Source organism: Eptatretus burgeri, chromosome 9 (genome assembly GCF_056783735.1).
Source record: "Eptatretus burgeri isolate ZD-2024b chromosome 9, Ebu_testis_v1, whole genome shotgun sequence".
Classification (NCBI taxonomy): Eukaryota; Metazoa; Chordata; class Myxini; order Myxiniformes; family Myxinidae; genus Eptatretus; species Eptatretus burgeri.
The window spans coordinates 97,917,890-97,941,482 of NC_140969.1; the positions used below are offsets into that span (position 1 = coordinate 97,917,890).

At 46.7% G+C, this 23,593-nt stretch overlaps 1 protein-coding gene across 1 annotated transcript in view; it reads right to left on the bottom strand.

Annotated features, from left to right (window-relative positions):
- The window catches only part of LOC147020710 (cytoplasmic polyadenylation element-binding protein 1-like), a 32,813-nt gene extending 12,302 nt beyond the window's left edge, over positions 1-20,511 (bottom strand). The window contains exons 1-7 of the mRNA XM_085896269.1: positions 20,224-20,511; positions 12,326-12,515; positions 10,268-10,419; positions 6,032-6,134; positions 4,626-4,780; positions 4,267-4,384; positions 254-364 (exon numbers count right to left, since the gene is read on the bottom strand). Of these exons, the coding sequence (XP_085752395.1) occupies positions 254-364; positions 4,267-4,384; positions 4,626-4,780; positions 6,032-6,134; positions 10,268-10,419; positions 12,326-12,515; positions 20,224-20,262 (868 nt within the window). The 5' untranslated portion in view covers positions 20,263-20,511. The remainder of the gene's footprint in view (positions 1-253; positions 365-4,266; positions 4,385-4,625; positions 4,781-6,031; positions 6,135-10,267; positions 10,420-12,325; positions 12,516-20,223) is intronic.
- Between the last annotated feature and the right edge of the window lie 3,082 nt (positions 20,512-23,593).

Sequence of the window (23,593 nt, forward strand, 5' to 3'; positions counted from 1 at the left end):
GGTATTCAATGTACATGGTGGCCCCATGTAGTCTCAATCCACACCCCCCCCCCTCCTTTCCCTCCACGACACCTGCTCCATATGCTTCGAACATCAATCAAACATCGCTGCATTACATAAACAAGGGGAAAAAATTGATCCCTTTAACTACAGACCAATCAGCCTTTTGTACAGTAGATTGAATAACATCTTCACAACCTTCAACCTTTTCTCCAAACCTCACAAGGCCCTCTACCATTTCATTCAGACTCACCTTCTGTCATGGTCCACGGGATACCACCGATAAACACCTTGCTCGAGTACACATAGTAATAATGTGAAGAGCTCGAGAAATTCCCTTTCCATTTTAACGCAGTCTTACGATCTGCGGGGATAGAGACACATGATGTGCATCAGCACAATCTTATTTTCGTGAAGTTTAATTCACACGAGTGACAATTCTATGGCACAATTACTTGCGACATCTCCAGAACACAAGTAATACGAGACCTGAAGTTTAATTCTACATCTCGGTGGTGGTACAACTGGTGTTCGGTTAGCCATGTAGTCAATCGTTTGGATAAGCCCGTGTTGGCACAACTGTTAAGATGGTTGGCTTAAGATCTTAGGGTCTTGAGTTTGAGCCGGTCGTCCCGTTGAAATAACACTAGGTGGGTCGACTCAGCCGGTCATCCCTCTGAGGTCGGCAAAATGAGTACAAGCTTACTGGTAACAGGGGCGTTGCATCAGCGGCACAGCCAGGTTTCCAACAATAAAAATAAACGAGCAATTCAACTGCGCGCAGTCGACGGGTATGCCTCCGCTCTCCCGCACAAACACTTGAGTATTGACATATTTGACCCTTGACCTTTATCACATCTGGCCCAAAATCTAATCAGTTAATTGCCCCGTCTAACTTTACCTTTTTACCAAGTTTGATGAAATTTTGATCAAATATTTGAGTTGGGGCGTAAACAGTAAAATTTCAGAGTTTGACCTTGACCTTTATCACATCTGGCCCAAAATCTAATCAGTTAATTGCCCTGTCTTACTTTACCTTTTTATCAAGTTTGATGAAATTCTGTCCAATATTTGAGTTGGGGCGTAAACAGTAAAATTTCAGAGTTTGACCTTGACCTTTATCACATCTGGCCCAAAATCTAATCACTTAATTGCCCTGTCTAACTTTACCTTCGTACCAAGTTTGATGAAATTCTACAATTTGCTTCTTGAGTTATTGCGTAAACGAAAATCCGGACGGACGGACAACCAGGAAATATAATGCCTCCGGCACCCTTGGTGCGGAAGCACAACAATAATTTGGCTTCACAATCCCCGTCACATTGACGCTGCACTCATCACCCCGGAGGGAACAGATATATTTTTATTTTGGGGGGAGGGGGGAGGGGAGAAACAAAATATTTTTTTATATACATATATATTATATACAAAATATATTTTAAACAAAATATATTTTTATTCTTCACCGCTCAATTTGCCATTCTGCATTATTTTCACAAGCAGAACAACATCCCCCCCCCCCAAAAAAAAAACCAACAACAAAACAAATAAATAAATAAAAGTGAAATAACGCCACTCTGGGTGATTGACTCGCATACGTCAGGTGCCTCCCTCATTCGGGAAAGGGGGCAGAACTTGGTTTGCACTTCAAGGCTCTGTTGGGAATCGAACCCGATTGCATCAAGAAAATATATTTTTGTTGCACAGAATGAAAATTCATATTCACAGGGTGCAGAGTCTCCGCAGGCTACACGGTACGAATGTATCCATGAAGGAAATTGGGCCATCATTGTATTTGAGCGAGTTTTTGCTCGTTGTAAACAATCTCCTTGTTGTTTTAGCAAAGTCTAAATAAGCCATTTTTGATTGGGTGACCCAGCGCGAGTGCTCGGTACAGCACGAGCATGCATTCTACTCGTACATCCTCATCTACAGGCTCGTAGGATAGGTCAGAGTCTGAGCTGTCTAGTGTCTAGTGTGGGTTCAAATCCCAACTCAGCTATCAACTGTCATCCTGGCATTTTGCATGCAAGGCAGTTCAATGCGTGTACCATCAATCAGGTGGACATTAAACTAGCTATCCTGCCCGTCAACACTTGATGGACATTAAAGATCCCACAGTGCCCTCGATGCACAGTAGGGGAGTGATCGCCAGCAACCTGAACAAATTATATCATCGCAGATACCTCCTGCTCTGAAGGGAATGGCAAATCAACCAGAACAACCCATTCCACGAGACCGCTTCAGCAGCGCTAACATCAATGTGTACGAGGGTCGTACGAAAAGTAATGAGCATCAATGGATTCCACAACACGTTTGTGCAGAGTATCGTAGAACCCGAGTTATTCGCGACATCTATCCATCTGTCCAATGCAACAAACAACACTCAACGCATGCACACCACTGGTATTCCCATAACCCATTGTGGAAAAATGGCAGTCAATGAGGTATCGTTTCACCAAGATGCAACACTTGAAATCCTTATGAAGGAGAACTCAGCCGCAGATATCTATGGCCGATTGAGACAGGTGTATGGAGATACCTGCATGGGCGCTTGCAGTGTCAGAAGGCGAGTGAAGCTTCAAAGACAGAACCACCGACATCGCCGATCAGCTATGCTGTGGTCGGCTGAATGCAACGAGCAGATCAGTGAGGACATCACAGCTTGGCATAGGACATCATGCCATACAGGAGATGATAGCGACCTTGGTATATTAGAACGTTTGTTCCCTTTGTTCCCCGTTTGCTTACGGAGGAACACAAAAACACGCGCGTGGATGTGCAATCACAGTGGCCTCAACGACATGCTGCCAAGGGCGATGCCTTCCTATTCCTTATCGTGACTGGTGATGAAAGCCGGTTCCACCATTTTGACCCAGAAACAAAGTTACAAAGCATGGAATGGCATCACTCCACTTCTCCAAAAAAAGGTGGCTTCCAAAAGAGTATCCTCCGCCGGCAACATTCTTCTGGGATGTCGAGGGATGCATACTGGTCAATTTCCTGCCCAAAGGGGAAACTATGAACGTGACTCGCTATGGTTCATACACTCGACATACTGAAACGTGCACTTCGGGGAAAGCGCTCGATGAAAAAACAAGCAGTCAGCTCTTAACACGACAACGCTGGACCTCTCAGACTTTGAAGGAAATCTCAAGGAATTGCTGGGAAGTGCTCCCCTATGCCACATACAGTCCAGACTTGGTCCCTTGAAAGATCACATGAGAGGTGAGCACTCTGAAAATGATGACAGTCCAGATAGCTGTGCATAGCTTGTTGCAAAGTGTTGGAAGATGGGAATGGACTTCGACCTGGACGGGATTTTTAAGCTTGTACAGTACTGGCAGAAATGCGTGGATCATTCTGGAGATCTTGTGAAAAAGTAATGTGGAATGACAGGTTACGAATGACAATATCAGTTTTCAGGGCAGGGGTAGGAGAGGGGTAAGGTTGGAGTCTAGAGGGAGGGGAGGAGGCAGAGGGAGGAGTGGTATGAGAGGGGGGAAGGGGTTGGAGGAGGAAACCAGTGTTGCCTGACAACACTAGGAATCAGTGCTAGTAACCAATGAGTGAAAAAAAAAAAAAACAGAAGACAATGTCGTAGCTCCTGTTGTTTTAGTAATTTTGCTGTATGGAGTTCAAAGGCTAGCCCATATTTATGTACAACTAAAATGGCCCCCAGTCTACCATCTTTGATCAGATCGCGAAATAAAGTGAGGTGCATGTGTATGTCATCGTGTACTGCGCTTGTGCCAAGTTCGAACAAAAATCGGACTGCGCACGTCTGAGAAATGGTTGGGGACACATTCGAGTAACAAAATGGCCGCCAGTCGGCCATCTTTGACCGCATCGCGCAACAAAATGATGTGCGTATGTATACAATCACGCGTTGCCTTTGTGCCAAATACTAATCGAAAAATTGGTCCATACATGTCTGAGATATTGTTGCGGATGCACGCACAGACAAAATCCACGAGCCCCCCCACTCTCCCCCTTCAGACCAAGTCCAACGGAGGCTGTTAAATACGAAATACATGTTCATAACGAATTTCCCGATTGCATACAATCCAATAATTAATTTAACAAATAAAAATAAACACGGCATTAGAAATGTTCAAACTGAGCTCCGTGAAATATACCTTTTACAACAGGTACATATTTGCTGGACAAACAAACCGATTAGGTGATCCTATAAAACAACCTCATCAGCTGCCCATTGGAGCCCGAGGGATTTTAGGTTTACGGTCAAAACTTCCGCATCGTCACCTGTTACTGGAGCTGCACACGAACAACGTGAGCGATGGACAGGCACAGTTCGCTTCACCTCATCTTCGTCGATATCACAAGGTGCAATACCTGGATACGCAGCATTCTCTCTACTTGACTGGAGATAAAGTGCATGATATTAGGACATGTTCACACAATTTGCAAGCAAACCCTCATTTAGTAGCTTGTTGACAAACAATGCAAATATCTCTTGTTGATAGGGAAAAGGGGGGGGGGTGGAAGAAGGGAGGGAGAGTTTGCAAAATAGCACAACTTTTAATTTAAAGTGAGTAATGACAGCTGTTCAAACATTTCTATAAAATCAATGGAAACTTGTGAACTCAAACTTTGCAAGTTACCCGCTCCAGAACTTCCGAAGATATCTGAACACCGTACGACTCTTCCTTGTCACCGTAGCTGAACGTCTGTGCGAGCAGGGTGCTCACATCAGCAAACAACAGGGTTTCCCTGTGAACAAGTCTCATTCCAGAATCCTTCATGCTACCTCTTCGCACTATTGGAAAAAAAACAAAAAATAAATGATGACATTGAGGTGCAAGGTATCCACATTTGGGTTGTGACAACCTTTTGCATTTTAAAACCAGCAGCCAATGTAAAGATGACAATTGCGCACAAACTTTTTCTTTCTTTTATAAAACACATTAAAAATTTTCTCAACAAAAATTTATTCAGATCGAGTTTTATTTAACGGCGGCATATAACAGTAAAGAAAATTTAGACATCCAAGCGAGCCAGTTGAAGATTTTTCAAACAGTTTGGAATCAATTGAAAAAAAAGCTCATTACACAAACGCACAAGTAGTTGGTGCTTCAAGATGGGCTGCCAAGTTGTGGCGTGAAAGACGGCAAACAAAAGTTGGTAAAATGCCGTTCTGGGAACGCTGGAGAATCAATTCAGAAGTTATTGGCCAAGTCCAAATTTTAAAAGCCACCACATATGGATGAGAGACCCTATGATAGAACACACACCTTTGGTAGCAAACAAACCAAATGGTCCTACTCCATTGGTTCCTTGCATTCATTGACAATGCGGTGCCCATTTCACAAGATGAGTGCTTGTCAAGCTTGCATTTTATGAATAGGCGTTCAGATGTTCATCATTTCTACCCCGCAATCAGCTGTACAGATCGAGCGTAATTGAGAAAACAGACCGACATTTTTTTTTTTTATAACCCTTCAACCCTGAGCTCCTTAAAAACTTCACCTTCCCCACCCTGGGCTCCCTGGAGAGAAATCCGGCCGCTCAGGTAGATGGAGGTTTGAATCGCAGTCGATAAAATGGCCACTAGGATTAAAAGGGTTAATTTCCAATTCAGTAAAAAATAAAAACTCGCAGATAACCCAGTTCTACCAGGCTGTTGCAAGGGAATATTTGTGGAATTTGCTATGGATATCCCATGACAGCACAACAGTGAAGCAAATCAACAGAAAGGTAATTATACGTTGACACAATAGATTGTGGTTATATTACTATCATCATTATTTCCGGTAGGCGAGCAAACCAACAACTCCGAGCCTACACACCACCAATGTGCACAACAAAAAATGCAGATAACTCAAAATTGCCGAAGCATCTGTATTTGTAAACCTCCGCATGCACCGTCTGGATCCAAGAGCTCTTGAATGAGGAATCATCCAGCATTGTATGTACTGCGGTGACAACGTTTACCCCGTTCAGACGCAACCGTGCAACTTGCACACACTTATATACAGGGAGACAACAACAAACCAGAATCAAGCTTCACCGGTTGGCTGATGTCGTACGATATCGAGCTCAGCAGAAAAGGTCGGTTCAGTCTTATTCATTGCTTGAGCCACAGTGCAACAGGAAGTGCTCGCTGTAAACGTCTGCAAATCAAGCACAGATCACCACCATGACGTAAGCACACAACTGATGACCAAACCTCAAGCACATACACCTTGATCCAAAGAGTAAATGCAGGTGTCAAGGTTAATAAGAAAGAAACCAGACACAGGAGGAGGAGGAGGAAGAGGACGTTTGGCACATCATGTGTACACCACACCAACACCAGACTAAATAGATCCATCAAAACAAAAATTTCATTGGAGGAATAAGTGGAGGAGTGGGGATGAGAACAATGAGTCATACTCGGCGATATCCCAAGGATGATGAAATATAAATGGGGAAAACATTTTTATTTTGACGATTAAAAGCATCTTCCCACACCCATTGTTTGCCCAAATCCCCCTCCATCTTGGTCTTCAACTCAGCTTTTGGTGTTTCCCCTCCCTCCAACTTTTTCTCATTCATCTCTTTTACTCTCAACTCCTCTTTCATTGTCTATCGAAGAAGTTAATCCTTGCAGAAATTTCCCTTGGCTGTATCTGGATGGGTTTGAAGGTTGTGGAGTCGTGGCTGAAACCCAAATCCTATTCAGGTTCCTCCTGATGACTCCATCTTTGCTCTTTACTTCTTTGGGTTCTTTCTTGGTCTTCCGTTTCATTGTGCTGCCTGCTTACCTCCCATATCTATCACCACCCCCAGATCCTTCTGCTGTGTGACGCGCTCCATAATTACCCCTTACATCCTGTAATCTCTATTTTCATTGTTCTTTCCCATCCCCAACACCTTACACTTGCTCAGGTTAAATGACATCTGCCAGTCTTCTGCCCAATCAATACAAGTATCAATACTTTCCTGAATCTGATCACCACCCCCTCTGCTATCCACCTTACCTCCAAGCTTGGCGTTATCTGCAAATTTAGAAAACCTACTCTTTACCCCATTATCGAAATCATTGATGTAAATAATGAATGGTAATGGTCCGAGTACTGATCCCTGAGGTACCCCACCACTTACATCCTCCCACTAAGCCAGTTTGCAATCCAATTAGCCACCTGACCAGCCACTCCACAAGCCCTTACCTTGTCCAACAACCTCCTATGTGGTACCTCATCAAATGCCTTCTTAAAGTCTCGATATACTATGTCCACTGCCTTTCCATCATCCACCTAAATCAGACACTGCTTCACAGAACTCGAAAAGATTTGTTGGACAGGAAATACCTTTGGTAAACCCATGCTGACTACCTTTAATTTGTATTTATTTAAATGGTTCCTCATCCAGTCCTGAATTAATACCTCCAACACCTTCCCCACAACTGAAGTCAAACTAACAGGTCTATCATTTCCAAATTCTTCTCTGGATCCTTTCTTAAATAATGGTGTTACATTTGCTCCTCTCCAATCCTCCGGTACCTGTCCTGACTCCAGGGAACTATTGAAAATATCCGTTAACATCTCGCTTACCTGCTCAGCCACCTCCATCAATACTCTCGGGTGTATATTATCTGGACCCGGAGCCTTATCTACTCTTCGATTACCTAGCTGTTCCTTTACTTCCTCCACTCCAACCTCAATCTTCTGTAAAAGCCCTTCCTCACCTCCTCGATAAATACTCTCAGCTATTGGCAATTCTCCTGACTGTTCTTGTGTAAAAGTTGCAGTAAAATACCGGTTTAATAAGCCTGCCATCTCAATTTCATCACTAACCGCTCTCCCGGTGCGATTCCTCAATGGGCCCACACTGGTCCGAACCTGTTCTTTTCCCCTGATATCCTTAATATTGTTAGCCATGTCCTTCCTGTACTCTCTTTTGGCTCGTTGAGTTATTTTCTTAACTTGCCTCCGTTTACTCTAATAGTGCGATAAATCCAACTCCAGTCCTGTTCTTTTTTTTACCTAATAAATGCCTTCTGTTTCTCCTTAATAGCATTCCTTATCTCACTGCTCAACCATCCTGGTCTCTCTCTGGCAACTCTCTCCTCATACCCTCAAGGTTTGCTTTCCTAAAATCTTATAGCGTTACTCCACTATCCTTACACATATGATGTTATGTTCACTTGATCCTAAATGCTCTCGACCTACACCACCATATTAGGATCATTACTTAAAAGGAGGTCGAACACTGCATCCCCCCCCCCTCAGATTATCTGAAAGAACAGAGGGCAAAAGGGTCAGAGGGACAAAGTGAGGCAAAAGAACAAGTAGACGAGCTACAGATGAAAACAGGCACAAGGTTTCAGCAGATATGGAAAAAAAATAATAATAATAATAATAATAATAAAATGGGGAAAAGCACAAGGTAGCGGTGGAGAACAGCCTTGAAGTCCTGGAGGAGGAGGAACATGTCACTCAGGACGATTACAGCTCCACATGCAAGAGAAGTGGAGGATGGAGGGGGCGGGGGATGAATGGAGAAGAGCATTAAAATTAGACTTGGGCAGAGTAAGGTACGGGTTTGTGGAAGAAAGCACGTGACTGTTGGGAGCAGGGGGGAGGGGCGGGGGGGGGTGACAGTCGAGTTAAGAGGCGAGAAGCAGGGTGGAAGCAACACCAGAATAAACTTCCTACCCACAGTGAACAGGAAATACACCCTGAGATTCAGCCTCCTGTCACGAGCTGCCAATGGCATGGAGGGCCCAACATTCCAGAACCTCACAAACGGCAAGATGGGAAGTGAGAGTACCAGTCCATGGTGGGAGAGCCACATTCCATGGCACCTTGTACATGGTTACGAGCCGAGGATGGTAAAGGAAGAACTTGGCCCTGAAGAGAATTTGGAGGCGGCAGTCAGCTTGGGGATTGCTTATTATTATAACCGGTAATGAGGTCCAGGAGCTTCAGAGCGTACCTGTCCCAAAGGTTGACAAACAAAATTTCCTTGACAGTCAGACATCCTTTTGGAGGGGAAACAGGCTACATTATTTACTTTTCTTACAATAAAACACCTGTTCCAGGTTTTCCCCACACTTGCAAGCAATTGGTTTACCGTCTTTCTACAATTGGCTCCGAGGGTGGAGGAACAGTGAGATTCAGACAAAATGGCGGCGCATGGTGATGCAACCACAGAGCTGACAATCAAAAATAAATAAATATATCATAAAAATCTAACGCATTTGCATCTTTTCCTTAAAGATCAGTCAAAATCATCAGGTTCTCTGAGAACAGTTGACAGAAGGTTTGCAATTGCACATCTGCATGGATAAACTTGGACGGTGAAGAGAAACGAGTCAGTGGAGCATCGTCGGCTTTGGACAGTTCCGGTTGACCCATTGGCTTCATGCGGTGACCATCGCACCTGCAATTCAAAGTTGACAAACAAGGTGAATACATCGTTCAGGTGAGCAGTCAGTACGTCATGTTGACCAATCAAATTTGCCACTCGTACTCTCGAGAGTCTTCTTCTTCCAGTAAGGTGCCGTGTCCTTTTTCTCAAGAACATGGGGTAGGGTGTTCTATGAACTCTCTATAGTTGCTCGTTTTGTCAAGCTCAATAGAGAAGGGCAGTGTGCAGTTTACCTGGCAGAAGGTTTACAAATACTCCCTTGGAGTGTGCAGTGGTGTGCAGAATGAGCGCGATTTTCCATCGACAAAAAAAAAAAAATAGGTCAACGATCTAGACCGACAACAGGATTGGTCCCTTAATACCACTTCGAGACACAAACAATAGAGGTATGGAACACAATACACAGCAACCCCAACAAAGCTTGGAAAACACGACAGGGTGTTATAAATAGGATGCGATGCCAATGCACGAGATGTCTGATGACATTTGACATTGAGAGTATGCATCCGTTGACGTAGTAGAGTATGACCAGGATGGAATTACCTGGACTGAAGCAAAACTGATTAATTCGAGATAATCAAGTTAAATACGAGTCGTTAAGTTTTCAGGAACGACAGATTCTATTACTTTGCTTATGATCTAGAGATGGCCATCCTCTCCACCCAAGATCGTCTTGGGTGGAGAGGATTCGGTTTGACCCTCCTCTTAATATTTGGTGTAGCATTAGCAAAAGGGGAGGGAGAAGACGTGATGGTGGGTAGTTAAGGGGAGGGTGGTAATGTTAACTATTAAAGCTCTAGATATGTGATACAATATCCAAGCATACATCAACGGAAAGGCTGAAGCAACATGCAAAGCAGGGAAACAGGTGTTCCTGCAATATCAAACTCACCTGAGCAATCTCGTCTGGAAGGTTTTGATGAGTTTTGGACTCGCATGACTTGCTTTCTAACAAAAGCTTTTGTGCAAAGAGCGTGCCCAAATGATCCACAACAGGAGGCTCACCACGAGTCGGTCTTGGTCGTCTTCCACCGCGGGGTCGTTCTATGGGGTTTAAATAGATATCTCTTAGTGAAACATCTGGTAAATATCGTGGACGGTGGAATTTGGGGGTGTGAGAGGGGGTAGTGAACATTGATTATTTATTAAAAGAACAACATCTCACGAAGCATCATCAGCTACATGGAGCAGGTTCAGTTTATACCAACCCCCTACAAGGTAAATCGTACTGCATCAATGTCATAAGCACAAAACCATTCTTGAGTCGACACCTGAGCCAGTTAGTCTGGGCAGGTTGGTGGGGAAACCATCTGAAAACATTAATTTCTGACAACTTGACAGTCTTCAGCGCAGAGCAGGTGCCCCACCCCAAAGTGAGCTGGCCATGCCTCCTCAAATCGACTGACTTCAGAATTTTCAATCACGACGCAACTACACACTGTGGTACATGCCCATATGGCAATGCCTTTTTCAGGAGTACGACGTCGTGCCCTTTCCAAATTCGAAATTCCTGCCCCAATTTACAGGAGGCAGTACAATGTCTCCAGAAATTATGCAACCAGCAGGCGGGTACTGTATCTGAAGAAGTTTTAAATCTTCACCGCAAAAGAAAATGTGCGTCATGGATTTGGACAACACGCAATTGTGCTGTGGGTGAAACTTGATTGTATCATTTGGCAGGCAGCCTTCGACGAGATATTCAACTTCATCCTTGAAGGTCGTTTGAATGTACTCTGATGAAGAAAACCGTTTAACGGCCAAGTTAGCTTGTGGAAGGCCACGATGACCAATCAAGGCAGCCAAGACTGACAGGAGCTTTGGAATGGCAACAAAACGAGACGAGAGGTGCATCAAAAGCCGTCATGACTTGGCTGTGACCACAACGTGAGAGAACACCAGACAGCAGCTGCATTCGACTTTGCCAATGATAATGCAACAAAGATCAAAAGGCTTTCTGACAGTTTGAGGAAGATATAAAATGAGCCAGCAGCTTGCTTCAGACAGGAGAGAAGGAACGGCTGTGTACTGGATCTCATGTGAAGACATTCATTTCATAACCGGCTCAAGCAGTAAAGGTGGAATCACGAGTCATCCGTATGCAAACCTGGAATGGTTCACCGCATCCGTTCCCTGACTAACCAGCTTCACCCCACCGTACGCTGGTCACTCATCTACTGCTCTGTCTGCCCATCGAATCTGCTGCCCTGCTGTCGCCTCGAAGACATCAAAGCAGGTATCTCTTCGCTGGCTGCAGAGATGGCAGCCTGCCTGTGCCTTCCCTCGCTCCTCACCTGTTGCTCGTACGTATAGTCCTTCACAGCGTGCAGTCCCCAATCTGAGCACTCAGGGTTATCTCCCCATACTTCTGAGATACAAGGCTTTACTCTCTGATCACTTTTGCAAGACTGTCCTGTCGGAGTCATCCTGTGCGCACTCACTGGACAAGATCCTTTCTAACGTGTTCACAGCCAACCCTCGTCACATTTCTAACCACCTGGGGGTTTATGTTACAAACTGGTTACCTGGATAGAGCATGGCCAATCCCCATCGGTCGACATCAATGGGGAGGAGAAAATGCCCCACTGATTGCAGAGAGGAAAGCAGTGCCATTGGTATGTCGCTGGTACCCAGATTATCCCAGAAAGTGATGGAACCCCCCTGCCTCCCCCCAAAGTGTGTGCTTACAATCCTTAGACCTTGTATATACATAAATAAAAAGTACAGCAATGTATATATGTTGTGAAATAAAAATCAGGTTTCATGCAACCTCGTTTACAAACAGGCAGATGACAATGTAGCCGTCATGTTCTCAACAAAGTCAAAGATGACCCCGTTTACATTTCCAAGCCTTTGCTCAAACAGAAACCTTGCGAGGCACACAACCCAAACATACTGGAACTCTTGGTTGAACTCGTACATGAAATTGGATCATCATTTAGGATCTGCTCACCAGGGGTACGACTCGCCGGGGGAGTGAGGCACACTCCGTGCAAGTTGAGTGTGTTGCCAAGCAGCGTGTTTATTCTGCGGAACACATTTGCACTACGGCAGGAGCGGAGGGCAGCGGGCAACGCGAGTCGGGATTCGTGGTCCTTGGCCGTGCCTTCGGGACCTTCGAGTGTGCAGCAGATCTCAAACTCCTGATCAAATTGGTGAAAATAAATAATTACGAAATTAAAACAATGCCATTGATTTTTTAATATAAAAATCTGGGCTCATTGTAGAGGCAGAAGATTGAGGGTGGAAAGGTAATGCAACTACAGAGGGGCAGCAGGTGAAGGCAATATGGAAGGAAATTAGGAGGAGGAGGAGGAGGAGGAGGTGAGTCAACCTGAAATTAAGGGGGCTGAGTTAGAAGGGGTTAATGGGGGGGGTGTGGGGGAATAAAGATCACAGGTAGGGCAGGGGATAATTTGAGATTCTGGTGCAACACCTCCTTGAATGAACCCTGAGAGGTAGGAGTACAATGAAACAGGTCATATTTACCTCCACCACCGAAGGTGGACAGATGTCATGTTTTCATCAATCTGTGTTTGGATGGCTGTGCGCAGGATATCTGAAAATGTTATGGATGGACAGGTTGGGTTTGTGATAAGAACGAATAGATTCGATTTTGGTGAAGATCCGATCCAGATGGATTTTTTTTTTTTTAAAGGCCTGGTCACACCTTGACGTTTTAGCCAGCGATGGCAACGTGTTAAAATTTATCTAAAACGCTGGCTTACGTTGAACTTTTGATGTTTTTTTTTTAAAGATTTGGACGTATTCATAGCGACTTGGTCTTGTGTATAACACATTGGTAACGGACACAGAACGTTTCGTTGTGTTATAGATAACTTGTACCAACGAATGCTGAACCTGTTGTCGGCCTACACAACCGATGCCCAACGATAGTCTAACTTCGGCATAGCGCGTTGCACGCATCGCCGACGATGTCGTGACGTAGCCTATTAAAAGGCTGACGCACAACGATTCGAATCATAACTGCCGTAGAAATGGAAGGGTCAACATCGCGGTCACACCTTGGCGATCTTACCAGCGTATGCCGACCTAAGAAAAATGTGTCTAAAACGTTGGGGCACGTCAAATACGGAATGAGTAAGTTTGGTATACGTGAGTAGAACGCTAAAGTATGCTATCATACGTCGTAGTAAGTAGAGTACGTCAAGAAATTTTAAACATGTTCAAAATTTTACGACGTACTCGGCGTATGACACGTTCCGCATGCGATGGGGATAAGTTTTACACACGATATGTGGACGCTTACACACGTCCACAAAGGCTACTTATAAGCTACTCATAAGTCGAAACACGTCGCGGTAATGTCTTTTTTACGCGAAACTTATTTCTAACTTATGTTTGACGTGCTTTGAACCAATTCTTTACGTAGTCCCAACACACATCGACGTATGTAGACGTATTCCAATGACGTCTTCCGGTCGACAAAAAAAAAAAATTAACGTGTTTCTAGCTTACAACTGCCATATAAAGACGTGTTCCCAGCGGTTTTGGGAATTGGTATATAAAAATGCTGCTCATAAAAGGGGAACCCAACAGTGTTTTTGAGTCCTTTTGGAGTCGATGTCCATGTCAGCAGTAACAGTATCAGTAACAGTATCAGTAACAGTATCAGTATCAGTATTAGTAGTAGTTTGTTCATGTTGGCAGTAGTAGGTGAGTGTGAGGGGGAGGGTGTGGGTTATGATGGATCGTCCTTGCATTTAACGATTTAAATGATAAACTCAACGATTTAAATGGCTGCAACTCCACCATTGAAAGTAGACGCTTGCGCTCAACAATTGGATTTTTTACACTCAACGACTTTTAAACGGTACCACTCAGCTAGTTTCATTGTTTACAATGAACGATTTAAATTGCTGTCACTCGCCTTTGTTTTTTGACGCTGGGGTTTGGAAATTTGAAGCGTTTCTTCTGAAACAGTTAAAACGCTCAAACTCGACTATTTTAAATAGACGCTGCCGATGGACAATTGGAATCATAGCCAAGCTAGACATCGAAGTGTGAACATCCTCGTCATGCCGAAGAAAAGTTTGAAGAATGCTGTAAATAAGTGTCCTGGCCGTGGCCGTGGACGCTGACGCAAGGACGATCCATTATACCGACGTCTTTCAGCCTATGAGTAACTTAAAAGTAACGTCTGTCGACGTGTGGCAACGATCGCATAACGTGCCAACAACACGTTAATCATACGTTAGAAATAAGTTTCGGGTACGCTAAACATTACCTCGGCGTGTCTCAACTTATGATTAACTTACACGTAGCATGTGTTGACGTCTGTCAACGATCGCAGACCGTGCATACAACTTGTGGCCAGCGTAGCGGAACGTGTGAGTCATACGCCGGCATACGTCGTGAAATTTCAAGCATGAAAAAATTTGAGGACAACCAAAAAGTACAACGTTTAAAGTCAACGTACAACGACGTATGGCAGTGTTTTTCAGCGTGCTCTCAATGTTATCAAAACTTACCCATAACGTATTCAACGTGTGCCAGCGTTTTAGAAAAAAAAAAAATCAAAAATCGGCAAACGTTGGCTAAAACGTCAAGGTGTGACCGGGCCTTAAGTGATCCATTACCATCGAGAGATGGGGCCAAACGAGATGTATAGCACAATTTCTCAAAGGAGTTGAGGATGGATCCGGAGAAAACGCGATGTATTACAAGAACAAGACAATTCGATTTTGGTTAAAGTCAGGATTCAGATCTGGCCCATCAGTAGGCGACAAAACGTAAACTGTTCAGCCAGGTGGAGGTGTGCCCTCCACCGAGTGGCATTATGGTTTTAAATGGAACAGCCTCACAAGATGGTTCAACAAATCAGATAAGAGAGGAACAAGAGTGGAGATTAGATCTGCAGTCAAACTGGAGAGTTTAACCAAGAAAGGGGGGGGGGAATAGTGAACCAATGAGAATGAATGAGAATGAATGAATGATGAGAATGAGGATAATGATAATGAATGAATGAATGAGAATGAGGAGAATGAGTGAGTATGAATGAATGAAGAAAATGAATGAATGGAGGGGAAGAAGGAATGAATGAATAGGAAGAATGAACGAGGAGAATGAATGAAATGTGTATATATATATATATATATATATATATATATATATATATATATATATATATATATATATATATATATATATATATATATATATATATATATATATATATATCTTCTTCTTCCGGCTGGTCCCGTTCGGGGTCGCCACAGCGGATCATCCGTTTGATCCGCATAGTGATTTGGCACATGTTTTACGCCGGATGCCCTTCCTGACGCAACCCTGGTCGCCTCTTACGACACAGGGATATGGTACACCTATTTTAACCGGGGTATACACCGGCCCAGTACACTGGTACTCATTTCGCCGACCTCGGAAGGATGACAGGCTGAGTCAACCCCCTGGTGTATTAATTCAGTGGCCCAACGGGGCTTGAACTCAGGACCTCTTGGATCCCAAGCCGCTGCCCTAACCACTGCACCAACAACAGGCTATATATATATATATATATGAGAAAGATGTACAGGGGAAGAAGATTCAAGCAATATATATATATATATATATATATATATATATATATATATATATATATATATATATATATATATATATATATATATATATATATATATATTTTTTTTTTACAAAGGTCAAGGTTCATGACCAAGAGCAGAAAGTGAGAGGTCAATGCACCAAGAAAATAAAACACAAGGGAGGGAGAGGAGGCGGCAGTGGGAGACAAATGTACAAACACCACCTGTACCTTTAAATAAATAATAATAATAATAAACCAATGTCACCGCAGGGTGACCCGTATCTTGCCAAAAGGTGACCACATGTGACTTCTTTAAGGTCACACTGAGGTGAACAGAGCTGCTATCCACCAGGAGCGACTCCTTGAGGAATATCTGCCTACGAGAGATTCCGATGAGAAATTTCTAGAGTAACCATGAAAAATATGCATTTGCCTCATAAAGTCACCAAATGATGTCATAATGTCTCAAGCTTGACATATCTAGAAAACACTCATCGAGGTGTTCAATTTGAGGTACTACACGATATGGTTCCTAAAACTTGAAAATTTGACCTTGGGGTCAAATATGTTTGACCTTCGGCGCTAACCATGAAGGTCAAGGCCAATCGCCACTAAAAATTAATCAGATGAGCGCCAGACCATGAACTATATTCCCGTGAAGTTTGAAGACGATCCGATCAAAATTACTCAAAAAATAAGGGTTTCGTCGACTCCCCTAATTTGGGACAAAGTGACCTTGACCTTTGACCTTCAAAATTTTGTGCACTGAAAGGGACCTCCATAGGCCTCTGATATGCGAAGTTACAAAAATTTACAATTATAACTGTGCTCTGCAGAGTGATTAAAAAAAAAAAATTATATACAAGCTGACCAACATATCTTGCAAAAACTTCGTTTTGGCAAGATAAAAAAGTGGTGGTGGTGGTGGTGGTGGTTGTGGTGAAGAAGCCTGCAGGTCTCACACAACGGAGATTGGTGGTTGTGGGAGCGGAGTCGACGGGCTTGCACGAACTGTGGAGAACCTTGAGCAGCGTCACCTTTGTTCGATTCCCGACAAACTACCAGATTGGAGTCACATCAAAACACCGTCCCTCGGATGGACGTCAGGCTGGGTGATCGGTCTCCACCACCAGCGATTGGTCGACGCTTAACATCCCACGTCATGTCCACTCGAGTTGGAGAGTTTATCGCCAGAACCTCGAACCAGTCACAACATTCCGTCTCCGACAATCGAACGTCAGGCCTCGCCAGCCGGTTTGTGAAAGACTATCGGCCAAACATCAACTGAAGACCGGAAGCTCGTGAATGTACAAAACATCTCAAAACTCTTTAACTACTCGGTTAGTTATACTAATTACACAACGAACACGTAGTTAATATCGTTAATAAGACCATTCTTGGTAAGACCTTCCGACCCTCCCCCTCTTACCGTGATCCTCCCTCTCCTCTTACGTGACCCTCCCCCTCCCCTCCCTTTCCTCTTACCGTGACCCTCCCCCTCCCCTCCCTTCCCTCTTACCGTGACACTCCCCTCCCTTCCCTCTTACCGTGACCCTCCCCCTCCCCTCCCTTCCCTCTTACCGTGACCCTCCCCCTCCCTCCCTTCCCTCTTACCGTGACCCTCCCCTCCCCTCCCTCTTACCGTGACCCTCCCCTCCCCTCCCTCTTACCGTGACCCTCCCCTCCCCTCCCTCTTACCGTGACCCTCCCCTCCCCTCCCTCTTACCGTGACCCTCCCCTCTCCTCCCTCCCCTCCCTTTCCTCTTACCGTGACCCTCCCTCCCTTTCCTCTTACCGTGACCCTCCCCCTCCCCTCCCTCTTACCGTGACCCTCCCCCTCCCCTCTTACCGTGACCCTCCCCCTCCCCCTCCCCTCTTACCGTGACCCTCCCCCTCCCCTCTTACCGTGACCCTCCCCCTCCCCTCTTACCGTGACCCTCCCCCTCCCCTCTTACCGTGACACTCCCCTCCCCTCCCTCTTACCGTGACACTCCCCTCCCTTCCCTCTTACCGTGACACTCCCCTCCCTTCCCTCTTACCGTGACCCTCCCCTCCCTCTTACCGTGACCCTCCCCTCCCCTCCCCTCCCTCTTACCGTGACCCTCCCCCTCCCCTCCCTCTTACCGTGACCCTCCCCTCCCCTCCCTCTTACCGTGACCCTCCCCTCCCCTCCCTCTTACCGTGACCCTCCCCTCTCCTCCCTTCCCTCTTACCGAAACCCTCCCCCTCTCCTCTTACCGTGACACTCCACCTCCCCTCTTACCGTGACCCTCCCCTCCCCTCTTACCGTGACCCTCCCCCTCCCCTCTTACCGTGACCCTCCCCTCCCCTCTTACCGTGACCCTCCCCCTCCCTCTTACCATGACCCTCCCCCTCCCTCCCTCTTACCGTGACACTCCCCTCCCTCCCTCTTACCGTGACACTCCCCCTCCCTCCCTCTTACCGTGACACTCCCCTCCCTCCCTCCCTCTTACCGTGACACTCCCCCTCCCTCCCTCCCTCTTACCGTGACACTCCCCTCCCTCCCTCCCTCTTACCGTGACACTCCCCCTCCCTCCCTCCCTCTTACCGTGACACTCCCCCTCCCTCCCTCCCTCTTACCGTGACACTCCCCCTCCCTCCCTCCCTCTTACCGTGACACTCCCCTCCCTCCCTCTCACCGTGACACTCCCCCTCACCGTGACACTCCCCCTCACCGTGACACTCCCCTCACCGTGACACTCCTCCTCCCTCCCTCTCACCGTGACACTCCCCCCTCTCACAGTGACACTCTCCATCCCCCTCGTGCCGTGACACTCCCCCCTCTTACCGTGACACTCCCCCCTCTCACAGTGACACTCCCCATCCCCCTCGTGCCGTGACACCCCCTCTTACCGTGACACCCCCTCTTACCGTGACACTCCTCCCCCCTCTTACCGTGACACTACCCCCTCTTACCGTGACACTCCCCCCTCTTACCGTGACACTCCCCCTCTTACCGTGACACTCCCCCCTCTTACCGTGACACTCCCCCCCTCTTACCGTGACACTCCCCCCCTCTTACCGTGACACTCCCCCCTCTTACCGTGACACTCCCCCTCTTACCGTGACACTCCCCCTCTTACCGTGACACTCCCCCCTCTTACCGTGACACTCCCCCCCTTACCGTGACACTCCCCCCTTACCGTGACCGTGACACTCCCCCTTACCGTGACACTCCCCCCTTACCGTGACACTCCCCCCCTTACCGTGACACTCCCCCCTTACCGTGACACTCCCCCCTTACCGTGACACTCCCCCTCTTACCGTGACACTCCTCCCCCTTACCGTGACACTCCCCCCTTACCGTGACACTGCCCCCTCTTACCGTGACACTGCCCCCTCTTACCGTGACACTCCCCCTCTTACCGTGACACTCCCCCCTCTTACCGTGACACTCCCCCTCTTACCGTGACACTCCCCCCTCTTACCGTGACACTCCCCCCTCTTACCGTGACACTCCCCCCTCTTACCGTGACACTCCCCCTCTTACCGTGACACTCCCCCTCTTACCGTGACACTCCCCCCTCTTACCGTGACACTCCCCCCTCTTACCGTGACACTCCCCCCCTTACCGTGACACTCCCCCCTTACCGTGACACTCCCCCCTTACCGTGACACTCCCCCCTTACCGTGACACTCCCCCCCCTTACCGTGACACTCCCCCCCCTTACCGTGACACTCCCCCCTCTTACCGTGACACTCCCCCCTCTTACCGTGACACTCCCCCCTCTTACCGTGACACTCCCCCCTCTTACCGTGACACTCCCCCTCTTACCGTGACACTCCCCCTCTTACCGTGACACTCCCCCTCTTACCGTGACACTCCCCCCTCTTACCGTGACACTCCCCCTCTTACCGTGACACTCCCCCCTCTTACCGTGACACTCCCCCTCTTACCGTGACACTCCCCCTCTTACCGTGACACTCCCCCCTCTTACCGTGACACTCCCCCTCTTACCGTGACACTCCCCCCTCTTACCGTGACACTCCCCCCTCTTACCGTGACACTCCCCCCCCTCTTACCGTGACACTCCCCCCCTTACCGTGACACTCCTCCCCCTTTCCGTGACACTCCCTCCCCTTACCGTGACACTCCCTCCCCTTACCGTGACACTCCCCCTCTTACCGTGACACTCCCCCCTCTTACCGTGACACTCCCCCCTCTTACCGTGACACTCCCCCTCTTACCGTGACACTCCCCTCTTACCGTGACACTCCCCCCTCTTACCGTGACACTCCCCTCTTACCGTGACACTCCCCCCTCTTACCGTGACACTCCCCCCTCTCTGTGCTGAAATCACCTCCATCTGACGTCACGTTAAAACGTCCCACTGGTTGAACCTCGTTTTATAATTAAAATTCGGAGTGAAATCCTTGATTGGATGAAGTTGTTTCGAACAGGTGTTGCGGGTCCCACGTGGTTTTTAATTAACGGTCAAAACCATCGAGTAACCGACGGGGAGAGGAGGACGACGAGTGGTGAAAGGAGCCTCATATGACTCATTAATTAAATTTAATTGGTGCCTCGTGTTAATGAGTTTGTACCACGTGTCCGGGAATGAATCTCTTAATTAATGATCGCGACTCGCTGTGACGACAAAGCCGGATTACTGGGATGGCATTTTATACTCATCTCCGGGCGATCTGGTTTGGGTTCGAATCCCAACGGAGCTAAACTCATCATCCCGGTGTTTCACACACAGGTGATTCATCAATGTGTGTAACATGCCTCGGATGGTCCCACGGGGTCCTTCACGAAGAGGAGGCAAGTTATCTCCGGCACCCTGAACGAATGACGGGTTCTTGCTCAAACACACAAAAGGAAACATCTCCACTTCACTGCCCTCCCCACCCCCCCACGAACCAACTAACACTCACCGTACCCTCCCCACTGCCCACACTCACCATACCCTCCCCACACTCACTGTACCCTCCCCACTGCCCACACTCACCATACCCTCCCCACACTCACTGTACCCTCCCCACACTCACTGTACCCTCCACACTGCCCACACTGACCATACCCTCACCACACTCACTGTACCCTCCCCACACTCACCATACCCTCCCCACACTCACTGTACCCTCCCCATTGCCCACACTCACCATACCCTCCCCACACTCACTGTACCCTCCCCACTGCCCACACTCACCATACCCTCCCCACACTCACTGTACGCTCCCCATTGCCCACACTCAGCATACCCTCCCCATTGCCCACACTCACCATACCCTCCCCATTGCCCACACTCACCATACCCTCCCCACACTCACTGTACCCTCCCCACTGCCCACACTCACCATACCCTCCCCACACTCACTGTGCGCTCCCCATCGCGCACACTCAGCATACCCGCCCCACACTCACTGTACCCTCCCCACTGCCCACACTCACCATACCCTCCCCACACTCACTGTACCCTCCCCACTGCCCACACTCACCATACCCTCCCCACACTCACTATACCCTCCCCACTGCCCACACTCACCGTACCCTCCCCACTGCCCACACTCACCGTACCCTCCCCACTGCGCACACTCACCGTACCCTCCCCACTGCCCACACTCACCATACCCTCCCCAATGCCTGAACTTGCTGCACCAGTAACACCTTACATTAGTTATTCGTGCCTGTTGTTTGTGTCCTTGGTAACACCCTTAAAAATAGGACGTTTCAATGACAGACAGAATAAAAATATCATCTCGCTCCTCTCTCCGTCTGTGCGATCGGGACGAAGTCAGAAACAAAGTTCTGTTAAACGACAGATTGGTTTTCCGATTCATGTTCTGATTTGTGTTCAAAATAAAACGTTGAACTGAAATCAAGTTGTTCCTCAATCATAAACTGACGCTTGTGGACGGACAGACAGACAGACAGACAGACAGACAAACAGACAGACAGACAGACAGACAGACAGACAGACAGACAGATCGTTTACTTCTGCCGTGATTCCTCCACCCTGCCTTGCAATATCTCAAGCGATGATGTATTTGGGTTTCTTTGAAATGGAAGTATGTGCTACCCTCACCCGAAGGAAAGGGTATTGCATTTGGGTCTGTCTGTCTGTCTGTCTGTCTGTCTGTCTGTCTGTCTGTCTGTCTGTCTGTCTGTCTGTCTGTCTGTCTGTCTGTCTGTCTGTCTGTCTGTCTGTCTGTCTGTCTGTCTGTCTGTCTGTCTGTCTGTCTGTCTGTCTGTCTGTCTGTCTGTCCGCCCGCACAGAACGTTCGTGTTTCTCTCTGCAACCGCTTGTCGGATTGAGGCGAAATTTTCACCATCGGAGCGACTACTCATGTCGAATGTTTTAATGATAATTATGAAGTCATAGGTCACGTGGTGTGACAAGTACTCCTCATGGGGAATGTGTGATTTTTTTATGACATCATAGGTGCCTTTGTTATGATGTCATAATTGCATATGTAGAACGTGACATCTGATCAGTATGAAGATTTGTGAAGGTCATCTAGGGATAAAATGTGGTCCACAGTAAAAAAAAAAATTGAGGACGTCATCCATCACATGTTTCTGCAGCAATATTATTAAAAAATATATATTTTTTTAAACCTTCAAAAATCTGCTTCTCTGAAGTGGCTGAACAGCTTGAGGCCAAACTTTACACGCATGACCACCGTCTTTCCCTGAAGAACAAAAGCTTCACACATATGATGTCACAGGTCACATGGTTTGGCAGCCATATTGGATTTACCCTAAAACCTACAAAAATCTTCTTCTCCAGAACGGCTGGACAAATCGATGGGAAACTTCACACAAATGTTCCCAAAGCCTTGGGGATACCAGGGTATTCATGAATAATTGATGTCACATGGGGTCTGGCAGCCTATATTGGATTGAGTAAAAGTCTTTAAAATATTCTTTCTCTTGAACCGTTTAATCAAATGATGTGAAACTTCACATTTATGATCTAGTCCTGATGGGGGATACAAGTTTAAAATTTCAACCTGATCGGACACACGGTCTGGCAGCCAGAATTATTTAATATTTTTGATCTGGGTTCTTTTTGATATATATATTTTTTTTTTTTTAAATAAGGCTCACTTAGCTGCACCTGGGTGGATTTGAGGGTAGAGGAGTCACAACTGAAATGGAAATCCTATCCAGGTTCCTCCTGATGACTCAATGTTTTATTGTTAATTATATAACACACCGGTACACAACCACCACACAAAAGTCCTGGCGAGGGTCTGCAATCTCTGATTGCTCTTTTTCTTGTTTATTTTTTTCTGCTTTGTCAGAGCATCCTGATTTTCCTGGCATTGTTCACAAACACATTCGAAAGATACAAATCTGGTCGTGTCAGCGATTTGGCTTCTGATAAAAGGACGATTCGCTCGATCATCTGATCCACATCACTCGGAGACCAGCTGAACACCTGCTCACCTGGTTAGGTCCACACTGTTCATGTAATTGGTTGCTCTGATCTACATCACTCATAGACCAGCTCAAGACCTGTGCACTTCGGTTGGTTCACGGTGTTCATTTGACTTGTCGCTCTGATCCACATCACTGGGAGACCAGCTCAATACTTGTTCACTTTGCTGAACAGCTATACTAGTTGGTGGTTCCTTTTGTTTTTAAATTAAACTAGAATGGGCACTCGGTAGAGCGCATACCTTCGCCTC